Consider the following 12,811-nt stretch of genomic DNA (forward strand, 5'->3'; position numbering starts at 1 on the left):
CAGGGTGGAGTTAGTGCTAGAATGTGGTTTTTCTGTCTGAGGGCTGCCCAGCTCTGCCTTGCTTTTTGCAACACTGTGGTATAAATGCTGCACGCACTGCTTCGTAGGGCATCTTTCTGATCACGGCCTTGGCCTGAGGGACAAGCTTTTTTCTGTTGCTTTCCTCACTAGGCTACCATCAGAAAGCACAGGGAGATTATTTGTAGGGCTCCTCTTTTGTGTTACTCTATGCATCAGTTTGGAACAGTTTTTGTTTGTTTGTTTGTTTGTTTATTTAATGTAACTCAGCAGATTATCTTGACAAATAGCCATGTCTTACAGTCAATTACTTACTGAAATAAGTTCCAACTGTGAGCTCCCTTACTTAAATATCTCTTTTTTTCCTATCATGAAATATTTTATTGCCTCCTTTTGACTGCAGAACAGGTCTCACTAATGAACTGAATATAGTTAAGTGCAGTCTAGCTCTGCTAGATTTTCAGCTCCCTGTGGATGTATGGGATATTATGGAACAAAACTTCAGTTTGAATATCTTGCACAGTTTGGCTGCTTGGGGGATTCTGAGTACCAGAATACTAGTATTCTTCTAGATATGTAAACTCAAGCTCTAGAAATTGCCTGTTCATTCAAGTGTAAATCTTAGTTACTTGCTTTTTGTTCTCATTGCTTTCTCTGCAGGTCTAAAGAATTCACTGCCCAGTCCATCAAAGGAGCAATTCACCTTGCCCAATTTGCAGTGTATCTCTCCCTTACTACAGACAGTGGAAGAGACCCCAGAGCCCATCCCAGCCAAGATCAAAGGACATATTCCTGAATGGATTAATGGCAATCTTCTGAGGAATGGCCCTGGGAAATTTGAGTTTGGTGAGGAGAAGTAAGTCTGGATTTGGAGAGACTCTGGTCTGAGCGCTAGCTAAAGCCAAATGGGAAGCCCCTAAATGGCTCACTACTGTTTGGAGCACCTTGTAGTTTCTTAAGTTAGGCAAAGAGGAAAGGCTTGCATCATCTTTCTTTTCAGAACATCTGCTCCCTCACCAGAGCTCAGTGAGCTCTGAAAATAGGAAGCATGGTTAACTTATTCAGGCTGGAGAAGCTGAGTCACAGAAAGGCTGTGACCTACTCAGAATGGTGTAATGAGGGACCAGAGATGGGGATTATAACATGCCTTCAGTCCTTTGTCACTAACAAAAGTCCATCCTGTGAACACTCTGAAATCCAAGGAATGGTTTTCAAGGATGAGTGCACTAAATTGGGTAAGTTGATTTAGTGACAAATCCAGCTCATTTTACAGATAACATATCAAAACATTTTACATAGGCAACCTTGCCTTTGGCTTGGAATCTGCCATTCTAGCAAACTGACAAACCCAGTTCTTCTTTCTGCAGATTTGATGGCAGCAACTGGCCAAAGACAATCATTACATTTTTTAAGACAGATGTGTCTTAAAAACATCCAGACTACCCTTGAAGTCTCAGATTTCTCCTTTTGAAGAGAATGGCACCCTGCAAATAGATGAGAGATAAAGTGTGGTTAGGCTTTCAGCAATAATTTGTGTTCCTTCAAAGCACAATTTCTTCTCCTTATGCAGAAATCTGTAGTGTGGTTGGTTTACCAGCCCAATTTATTTCTCCAAAACACAGCATTTTCAGAAATCCCTATTATTTTCAGAAGTGATACATGGAGCCCAAATCTCATTGGTGGTGAGTCCCTAACTTCAGGCTGCATGCCTGCAAATGCACTTGATTAATTTCATTCACTTGAGACTCATCACAAGGCTGTCTATGTTTATATGCTCATGGTATGCTGGCATTAGCTAGTCATGGACAAACATAAAGGCAAGAGAGAACAGTATAGCAGAACATAATACAGTGCACAAATCTTGTTCTCCTATTTATTAACGCTTGTAGATACAACCACTGGTTTGATGGCATGGCCCTGCTGCATCACTTTCAGCTGAGGAACGGCACGGTGACATACCAGAGCAAGTTTCTGCAGAGCAACTCCTACCTGACGAACAACCAGCACAACCGCATTGTGGTCTCAGAATTTGGGACGCTGGCAATGCCAGATCCATGCAAGAGTGTCTTTGCACGCTTCATGTCACGCTTTGATCCTCCAAGTAAGAGGGTCCCTAAAAAATGCAAAATGTGTTGAGGTTTTCTTGGGGAACTGACGGTTAGCTTTGATGGGAGCTGTGAAGAAGCCTGGTGTAGGCATATTCGGGGTCTGTCTTAGAAGGTGGACCCTTGGAACAACAACAATTTGATATCAGATGTAGTTGGAAGACGCACATTCACTTTAGTGTTTTAGTGCTACTTTGGCTCCCTTGGTCCCAATTTGTTGCAAATAGTCTCCCCAAAGAACACCCTGTACAGACCTGATAATGGGCATTACAATCTGTTATTCTCCCTGAGACACTTTGCCCTTAAAACACCTTACCTTGCTAAGCTTATAGGGTAAGTGGGCTAATCCTTCCCTTCCTGTACTAAGGTGCAGGGGATGATATAAGTAGGGTGACAGAGGGTATTGCACAGGAATGGACGTATCATCACCTAGAGGGTACCGTGTAAGGCAGGAAAGAAATAGGCTTAATTTTAAGCCAAGTGTCTGTCACTAAAACCAGAACAGACCTAAAGTCTGCAACTTGCTGCCGCTTAAGTTCCTGAGGTGATGGATCCTGTCCTGCCTGTCATCTATTCTCTCTGAAGGTGCTTATACCTTCACTCACTGGTCTGCCTTGTTCCTCAGCTTCCCACTTCTTATCCCAAGTTGTAGCCTCAAGTATTACCTCCCATTTCCAATGGTGTGAATTGAACACAGAACTCGTCACATGGCTGTCAGAGGAGACAATCTTGGCTGGGGAGGAAAGGGAGAGAAGTATGAAGAAATAAGAGGTCACACACAAAGGGCATATGGGAGTACCTAGGTTATCTTGGTTTCACTAGAGTCATTTCCACACCTCACTTACTAGAACCACAACTTCCTTTCGTTTTTGAAGATGATAAGTTCAAACACAGTAATCAACCTGAAGGCAACACAGTTTTGCAGTTTTGTTTGCATTCCTGCTGGACAACCTCTAGACAATGCATTTGTTGCAGACATGAGAAACTGAACCTGTTTAAGCCTCTAGGAATTAGTGACATTATATATATATTTCCAGAACTTACAAAATGAATAACTCACTTTCTTTGATTTCAACTCAAGATATGTTTTAGAAGTTTTTCAAATCCAGTAGGAAGCAACACCAGAACCTGACTCTGCAGCCTTGAGTGTGTGAATACTGGGCTGAGGGTTGGTTCTGGACAAACTGACAATATTGGCAAGGCCTGAGTGTCCAAATTTAATAGCTGTTGAGCTACGTAAAACTCTTTCTTGGATAGAGAAGTCTTCTTAGTACCAAGAAGCTACAGAACATCAATAGGAAGTTGGGATCTAGCAGTGAACTGATAAAATGCATCAGGTTCTTGTCCTTTTGTCCTGATTTCACTTGTCCAGACGTTTTTCTGGGGTGCCTTTGTAGATTAGTGAGATAGTTCTGATCAAGGGGGATTAACGTCACAGCCAATGGGTTTATTTGTTTAAACATGTCTAGCTTGATATGATGTCATGCAAGCTTAACCAGAGCTTGAGTTTTGTTTCAGAGCCAAGTGACAATGCCAATGTGAGCTGTGTTGTGTATAAAGGAGACTACTATGTCACTGGCGAGAACAATTGCATGTACAAAGTGGACCCAGAAACACTTGAAATGAAGGAAAAGGTATGGGCTGGTGGGGTGAGGGGGCTGACTTGTGGCACAAGATGATCTCTCTTCTTTGCTCCTAGAGGCCCTCAGTAACTTGTGAGAAGCAGAGGGGAAATCAGATTCCAAAACAAAGATAAATACAGCTCTAAACCATAGCTGTAAGGCATCTTCTCCTTGTATGCCTGAGTTCCTCGAAGAATCTGTCCAGCAGAAAGGCAGCTCTCCTCCAGACGCTTCCCATGGTAGCAGGCAAGGGCAGAGAGGCTTGCAGGGCTGTTTCCGTTAGTCATTTTTCCAGCACACTCACTACTTGTCTGTACTTGTCTGTGTATGAAGAATAACGTGCGTAAAGGAAGAAGTAAGCATCACTGCTCTCAGATCTGCATTCTTGCAGTCTCTTCAGTCTTGCCATCTGTTCTCTTTATGTCTTCATGCACACACAGCTCCAAATACTGCAAACCAGCCCTGCAAGGTCTTGACTAAAACCTCAGCAGCCACTGGGAGGTGAAGCCAATGTAAAACTAAATCGAAGTTCAGCTGCCACTACTCTTCCCCATCCTAGCCAACAAACCACAAGTTGAGCACGTGTTCTATGCACTGCCTCACAGCAGCATGGCTGTATCTGGGGACAGAGCACAACTTACAGAATGGCAGAGCAAATTACGTGCTCCCCTGCAGCACTGCTAGAGGTTTTGGATATTTGCTGAGCTGAACCATTGCGAGAAGAACTGAAGAAGGATTCTGCTGCTCCTGGATACTTATACTGTCATCCTTGTATGTTGCTACAGATTATTCAATACTGGAAAACACCATCTCAGTTCACTGCCTTGAGAGAGGCATTGCAGCAGTCCCTACCTTTCTACAGGATCAAGAAGCTCTGTTTATGAGATACTGCGTGCTACTTGCCTATTGAAATTGAGAGTTTGATGATTTGCTGTTTCCTGTTTTGTAAACCACAATCTAGTGATGACAAAACAAGTGTAGGTGGTGCTCCTGGTTTCAATGCTCAGCCATCCTGTTGTTTAAAAAAATAATCCCTTAAGCTTCTTTTTAGATGTAGACTGGACTAGCATTTTTTAGATAAGTGAAGGAAGAGAAGGGATGATTTAATGTTAAGAATCTCTAAATTGAGATGCCTTAAGAGGGCATGGTTTTGTGAGCTCCTGGTAGCACGGCATTCTTCTCCAATGGGGCCTTCCGAAGAGCCTCGGGTTGGATACATGAAAGACATGTTTTGAAACTTTTGGAAAACCAGGGTATCTTTCACGTTTCAGTGTTTCAATGCATGGGCTGATCTCCCTTCAATTTTCTCTTCAGACTTCCTTCCCAAAACAATTCCCAAAATTCCCTGTTTGAATCCAAACTACAACCGGACCAGAAAGAAGGAGCACATGCTAACAGTGTTCACAGATGTACCTTTGTCCCAACTCCTATCTGTAGATAGTAGGGTTAGACTGATCTCTGTAAGGACAGCATGCAATGAGTCTCAATTAGCTGTGTGTGCTTTCAAAACATTTGGTGATTCTGGGGGAGGTGGCAGGTAGCAATTGTCTCTTTTTGCATGCCTGCAGTGCATACTACATGAAGTCCTCATTAAAATGCTTTTATGGACAATGTTCCTGCAGTGTCAGCATTCCTGGCCAGTTGTGATGCTCATATTTCCCATGGAAGTGGCTGCTGCTACTGGTCCTGTTTGGCTGGTAGGATGAATGCACTGAGTAATGTGCTTAAATTTCAGGTAAAATGAAGGCTTAAATTCAGATCCCACACTAGGGCCACAATAATTAAGCTATTCTTCCTCAGATTTTAACAAAACTAACGTTTAGAAAGACTGTGGCTTGCTAGAGAGCAACAGGAAGCTTCTCTTCTGACTGAACATCTTCGGGATTTGCAGGTAGACTGGACCAAGTTTGTTGCCGTGAATGGGGCCACTGCTCACCCTCACTATGCACCTGATGGGACAGCTTACAACATGGGAAACTCCTATGGGAAATTTGGTAAGACTGGGTTTGGCCACACCTGGCCTGTGGGCAGGCGGCTCCCTGCTGCTGCAAGGAGAGGTTGTTGGAAAAACTTCAGTGTCTGAAAAGACCTAGAAATTGCTGCTTCTCTTTGAGCCAAAATGATGGCAAATCTGATTAGCTCTTCTTTCAAGGAGTCAGTCTGAGCAAATGGCTTTGCTCAGCAGCTTGTATCAGATGCTTCTGATTTTGGCCTGTGGTTATCAACAGATATCCCAGATCTTCTTCCAAGGTTTTATGAAAAACAGAAGGAAGATACTTGGTCTCATCCAATGTTGATGCTTCATCCAAAGAACTTTGACATTAGATGCAAGTTTTTAAATTAGATTAACTGGCTTTTAATAAGAACAATAAGGAGAAAAATACTGCCTGTTTTACGGTAAACTTGAAATTTCTAGGATATGTTTTCTTCTCAAAATGAGAAAAGCATTCCATTAACTCGAGACGAGTCACGCCTCCGTGGCTGTTCAGAGCTGTCATTAACTGCTCGTTACATAAAGACCCTCTTTTTCAGATACCTGAGCCCTATACCCAAGGCTTGTTTCAATTCCCTGAGCATTTGTTCAGTTTTGATTGTTTTTCATTCTTGCTATCTTCATTTCCTTTTGGCTTTACCACCATCTAGCTTTACAGCACATGCTGTTTTCAGCTGGGCAGACTAAACATGTGATTATCACTCAGATATTTCCTTCATAGCTGCCCATATGCTTAGAGTTAGTAAATGAGTCATCACCAAGGCTCAAAGTTTTCATTTGCTTTGATGTACAAGCAATGAACTTGGTTTTCTCCCTGATACTATTATTTTATGATTCTCTGAGTCAGTGTAAAGAACATATTACAGATGGGAAAAAAGTTGATGGCGGTTATCAACCAGACCGAGAAGGTCCTCCTACTTATTTGACATCTTGTTTTGGTGGCCATCCCCTGATTTCTTTACTGACTTGATAACTATTTCTTTTTGTTTGTTTTCTGCCCAGTTAATAATTACTACATTTCTACCTACTCTAAGGAAACAGAAGGGAACTGAGCCTGACTTTATTTTTGTGAATCTGGTCAGCTACACATCTCAGCGGTGCTGAACCCCCCTTTTTTTTTTTTCAGGGACTACATATAATATCATTGAGGTCCCTCCACAAAAGTCGAACTGCAATGAGACGTTAGAGGGAGCGAAAGTGTTGTGCTCCATTGCTCCAATGGATAACATGAAACCCTCCTACTATCACAGCTTTGGTAAGCATGCTTCCTGTCTCATACTCCATGAATTTAGCCCACTGTGCAGCACAAGGGGCTGTTCACTGCCCTCTGCCTCAAGGTATTTTTTGTTGTTGTTTCGTTTGTCAAGTTCTCTGATACTATCTCCTTCCTTCCCTTTTCAGGGATGAGTGAAAATTATATCATTTTCATTGAGCAGCCCATCAAGCTGAATCTGTTGCGGATTATCACTTCCAAATTCCGTGGGAAGCCCATTTCTGAAGGGATAAACTGGGAGCCTCAGTACAACACTCGCTTCCACGTGGTGGATAAACGCACTGGGAAGGTAGGTGGATCCTCGGCCTTTCCAGCAGCTGTGCAACTGTAGCTGGAATCTTAGATCCCAAAAGAAAAGTGCTTGGTAGCAGCCACAGATAGCAATATGAATCAATGCAGAAGTTACCAGAGGATAAGCTTTGCAAGCACAGATGTGGATTTCTTAGAAATGGCCCGAGTTCATGCATTTTCAGCTCTACTGATCCATCTTCCCAGTCCTAAAAGAACAGGAGATGTAAGAAATTAGAGGATCCCATCAGGCACTATTAAGTATAAAAGGGTCAGGCAGAGCCTGGGAATGATGCCTATCCATGCGTGGGTGCAGCCATGGATAGACAGCACAAACAGACCCATGACAGCAAGGAGCCTAGCCTAGGTTGCTTTGTGTTGGCTTTTCTTCATCTGGCTCTGCCTGTGTACTGGCTTAAAGCAGCCATTCTGTAGCAACACAAGGACATTATACAAATATCAAGGAATAAGGGGGTAACAAAATGAAGGCAAGAAGAGAAAGTCTTGGAAGTGTGGCTACCATTTTTTGAGAGGAAAAGTCAATCTCTCTATGGTCACTGTAGGTGCTGCCAGGGCAATGGTATACTAAGCCCTTTGTTACTTTCCATCAAATCAATGCCTTTGAAGACCGTGGCTGTGTGGTCCTTGACTTGTGCTGCCAGGATGATGGGAAAACTCTGGCTGTCTACAAGCTGCAGAATATGAGGAAGAGTGGAGCAGATTTAGATCAGGTAAGATCTCTAAATCTGTGTTGCTTTGGATCTGCTGGGACTCCATACTGGCTGAGTTATTTTTCTAAAGCAAAGTTTTTGTTGGTGGAATGGAGAGCATGATGGACAGACTGCAAGGCAGGAGATATGAACTTGAGAAAGAAACCCAGCTGTACAGGAAAGCTAACATTATGGTCCCTTGATACACTGGTATTTTTCTTTCATTTTAAAGCTCTTAGCAGATAATCTCTATAGAGCATTTCCCTGAAACGTTTTAAAAAATGAGGGTGTGATACAGATCCCCATCAAGCAGGTAGACTTCTGTTTTAAAAATCTCTTTTCTAATGATACTCATTTTCCATATCCCCATGTAATAAAAGGAAATATTTTTCCCTCAAGGAAGTATGCAAAATTAGGTTTTACTTTTACATGGAAAAAGAAAAAGAAATCCTGGTATCTAAAGGCGTTAGTTCAGAAAACTACCCCTTATTGTGTAAATCATAAAGCACAAACATCAACAAACCCCTCATTGGTCCTCATGTGCACTTCACAACAGCGCCTTTCTATATGTAACATGTCCACCTCTCTTAAAAGCACTTTTTAAAGCCACGTAAGGCTCGGTGTTTTACATAGGCCATACAGGGGAGAAAAAGGGGATGCCTTCAGTTTCTTGTAGTGTGGATGTGTTTACTGGAAACCCATTGCATGGTGGGTGAGGGGCAGTTTCTGCAACATGTTCAGACAGATCAGAATTTCCTCTGTGATCTGACTGTCTGGAAGAAATTCAGTTCTAGTCTGAAAAGCGCATTGCTGTGTCTCCACAGAGATTTTTTTTTCCCATTTTTCCCTCCCAAGATACGGTGAACATTAATTCAAGTACAGCAGAGTGTTAATATGGCCATTTGTTCTGCAGACGGATTCTAGATTTTGTTCAGTCTTCTCTGAGCTCAGAAGAGCTGCCATTTGATATTTGAAGGTATCTGTATGTGAACATTAGATCATGGTTTCCAATACCCATGTTTCTAAATTGGGTAGCCTAAACATTAAACAGTACACAGACACATGAGAGCAAGTCATTTCAAAACAGAGTCTTAAAATTACTCTGTACTCAAAGACTAACACATGCCCGAGCATGATTTATCTCTTTTTCCCAAATTATGCTTAGTGCTTTTGCTTGTTGATTAACTCTTAATTTGTCTGAGAGCTCCTCAACCAATCAGTTTCTTGTGGCTATGTGAAACACAAAGCTTTAAAAATAGAGTATAGGAATTAACGTGATTAAAATGAAGTTTCACATCAAACCGGTTACATGTAAAGTAACTGAGAAACTCCAACACAGAGTCCCTGCCACTTATTTAATTCAGAAGGTTTAATATTTGAGAGTATTGAAGGTTCTAAACTGTATTTGAACAGAGCTTTTTTTCCAGGAGTGAGGAAGGCTGCTCCAGAGCCTGGTATAGAGAATTAAGTCAGATATTTCCTCTCATTTCAGGGAGCACCAATGTTTATGCTCAGATAAATAGCAAGTGGTTTGGTCAGAGTCCATATACAGCAATGGAAGGGACCCGTGGGGAACTCCAAGTCCAACTCCTGGCTCCACACAGGACTACACAAAATGTCACCTCCTCTCTTCATCACCGTAACTCTCTGGCTCTATTACAGATTTTTGGCTCAGTAGCCCGAGCTTTCCCCCGTCGCTTTGTCCTCCCACTGAACGTGAATTCGGATACACCTGTGGGGAAGAATCTGAACCCTCTGTCTTACACGATGGCAAAGGCTGTGAAAGACTCAGATGACAAGGTTGTGTTAAAGACTTACATAACTGCATGTACAGCTGTGATGATTTGTTCATAACTAGGGTGGGACTTGGTGTTTTAGTGCAACCACATTGCCTTATACAAGAAAGCAAGGGCAGATTGTGACTTACCAAAAATGCACAAGTGTGTTAACCACAACTGGTCAGGTTTGAAGTTCTTCACTGCCAAAATCTCCATTGCTTTCACCAGTGTACAGAACTGTGCTTTGCTTTGCTTTGAACAGTCCTACAGCCTTAGGAGGAATAGAATGCGTGTTGTTGCTGGGACCGGTCAGCTCTGCTGCCCAGTTGAAGCTAAACTGATGCTTCTGCATTGCATACTTCTAGGTCTGGTGCACACATGAAAATCTTCACCCCGATGGCTTTGAAGACTTTGGGGGCTTGGAGTTCCCCCAGATTAACTACTCTCAGTACAGTGGTAGGAGATACCGTTACTTCTACGGGTGTGGTTTTCGGCATTTCATCGGAGATTCCCTAATGAAGGTTGATGTGGAGACCAAGAATTTCCAGGTGAGGTGAAATGAGTTTCTCTCTTGTCAGCACTGGGAGTCATTCCGCTCAGCTGGCTTCTAAGTTCTGTCAGCTATGAGGCACTATGTGCTTTAGGTGTTGTTTGCTTTTTAATTTTCCACAAGGGTCTGAGATGAGGTTCTTAATGTTATGTCTCACCTAGAACTCCTACCAAACAGGAGAGGACATCAGTCCAGGTTCCTAAATAGATGAGGAAACAGAAAGGGTTGCATAAAGACTGTACATCTCTCCCAGGTCAAAGAAGAGTCACCTCTTACCAGGCAGAACAGAAAATACCCACATAGCATAGGCCGTCAGCAGCAGACATTACCAGGGCAGTTATAGCTCAGGCAAGAAAGAAGGTTTAGCATTGTGCAGGCAGGGATTTAGGCTGTGTCTCCCATAAACAGAGAAATAATTTCCAAAGCTTTTAGCTTTAATGAATTTGGAACTTTCCCAGGGGCTTGAAGAAGTTAGGAATTCTTAGGATGGCTTGGCTTGAATCATTCTGTTCTGGGTACTCATTTTACAGTAAGAGTGCTCTCCTTCAGCTTGGGTGCCATGGCTCTGTCTGCAGTAAGGACAGAAGCTGTGCCTTTGGGTTGTGGTGGTGATAGATCTCTCCTGGCAAGGCATATCAGCTCTGCCTGGGCATGTCGTGGTGTGCAGCTGATTGTGCAAGCTGGATGCTGGTGTTTTCTGAGCCTACGGCTGGTACCTGTGCCAGTACAAGCTGCTGGATGGAATGAGCACCACGAATCCTTTCACTGCCTGTTTGTACAGTGCTTGGCACAATGGACGTTCTGTCACAGCACTAGCATTCTGTTAGTGCAAATCAAAAGGATTACTCAGAAGGTTGAACTGTGGGTTCCTTGGGGCAGGAGGTGCAATTGGGTCGCTCTGCATGAAGCTTTCTAACTTGCAGCTCTGCGAATGGTAGCAGACAAACATCATGACATGAAACACATCCATATGTTGTTGTACTCAATAGATTTGGCAGGAAGACGGATCCTACCCCTCAGAGCCTGTTTTTGTGCCAGTGCCTAATGCCACGGAAGAAGACAGTGGAGTCATCTTGTCTGTTGTGATCTCCCCTGATGAGGTAACTTATTCCTATTAGTTTACACAACCCACACAGTTCTAAACCACAACAGTTTAAAGGTCTCTGGCAGATAGATCTCTTGTTTAAGTAAAGCACATCTGTCCCCATAAAATATTTCACTAACATTAGCGGACTAGCGGCAATGTAACACATCATTTGAAAAGAGAAAAAGGGAAAGGAGTGTCTGCCTATCGCTCTAGTTGGTGCAGATGTTTTTTCTTCTTTGATATCTATTTCTGACCTAACTCAGATATATGAAGTCATTCACCCAACAAATACCTAATCCAGGGTATCTTCTCAGAAAAGCACTCAAATGGGCTGTGTATAAACAAATACCATTTCAAAAAGAATCAAAGTTCAGAAGCATTTCCCACATCCTTTACTCATTTTCATCATGCACTTTACTTCAGTCTTTAAACTCTAATGGCTTCAGGTGCTAGTCAGTGGATACATTGACATACATAACATTGATATTTCCACACTTGTTTCATTTTTGCTACACAAAAAATTACTTCATTACATTTACTTCATTATTTTTTCTTAGCATTTATTTGCCTGTGAAGATATTTTAAATATTTTGCCCTTCATTGTTGTAATAAAAATCCAGCTTAATAGGTATTTTAGGTGAAGGAAAAAATGCATGCTAGTGGTCATTTAATTATTTTGGTAATTAGACCCATGGCAGATTTCATAATAAGGAGTTTAAACTCTATTTTAAAAGCTAGACTAGATGGAATATTTGCCTCAGAATTATTATCTAGATGTTCAGTAGGTCAATTATATTAATGAAACAGACAAGTCTGAAGACAGCTAATGTCAATAATTATGTCAGTGTGTTAACGATGACACCAACGCCCCCTTTCTCCTCAGGACAAACAAAAATCAAGTTGGAGATTTCATGGGTCCATTGCTGATAGAGGTACTGTTATCACAGTTACAGCCACAAGCACAGAATTAACATTCTCCATAAACTTACAGGAGATCTGGCATAGTAAGGAAGCACTGGACACGTGCTTCCCATGGTGTGTATCTGTAACTGCCAAGCACAGCTAGGTGAACCTCAACTGGGAACGTCAGTGTTGGTGTGACACCTGTGACCATCAGTGCTCCTGGTGCTGTTGTGTCACTGGCTCAGTCAGCACGGCTTGGTTGTGCCTGGCTGTGTGTTTGGGCTCCTGAGTGTGGGACAGATGTGGTGTTCTGGAGAGCTGAAGGGATTTCAGTGTGGCTATTAATTCTGGCTTTCTTCTCACCCTGCAGAACCGAAGTGCTTTCCTGCTTGTCTTGGATGCAGAGACCTTCACAGAACTGGGGCGAGCAGAAGTCCCAGTGCAAATGCCTTATGGATTCCATGGGATCTTCAGCTCTCGCTAA

The 12,811-nt window shown here is 42.5% G+C and overlaps 1 protein-coding gene across 1 annotated transcript in view; it reads left to right on the forward strand.

Moving 5' to 3' along the window:
* BCO2 (beta-carotene oxygenase 2) overlaps positions 1-12,811 on the forward strand; it is a gene marked incomplete at both ends in the record, with an annotated part of 18,251 nt that extends 5,440 nt beyond the window's left edge. The window contains 11 exons of the mRNA XM_079545813.1: positions 679-874; positions 1,908-2,119; positions 3,642-3,757; positions 5,637-5,739; positions 6,865-6,993; positions 7,140-7,300; positions 7,863-8,030; positions 9,672-9,809; positions 10,153-10,335; positions 11,327-11,437; positions 12,698-12,811. Of these exons, the coding sequence (XP_079401939.1) occupies positions 679-874; positions 1,908-2,119; positions 3,642-3,757; positions 5,637-5,739; positions 6,865-6,993; positions 7,140-7,300; positions 7,863-8,030; positions 9,672-9,809; positions 10,153-10,335; positions 11,327-11,437; positions 12,698-12,811 (1,631 nt within the window). The remainder of the gene's footprint in view (positions 1-678; positions 875-1,907; positions 2,120-3,641; positions 3,758-5,636; positions 5,740-6,864; positions 6,994-7,139; positions 7,301-7,862; positions 8,031-9,671; positions 9,810-10,152; positions 10,336-11,326; positions 11,438-12,697) is intronic.

Source organism: Tetrao urogallus, assembly GCF_951394365.1.
Source record: "Tetrao urogallus genome assembly, chromosome: 22".
NCBI classification, from domain to species: Eukaryota; Metazoa; Chordata; class Aves; order Galliformes; family Phasianidae; genus Tetrao; species Tetrao urogallus.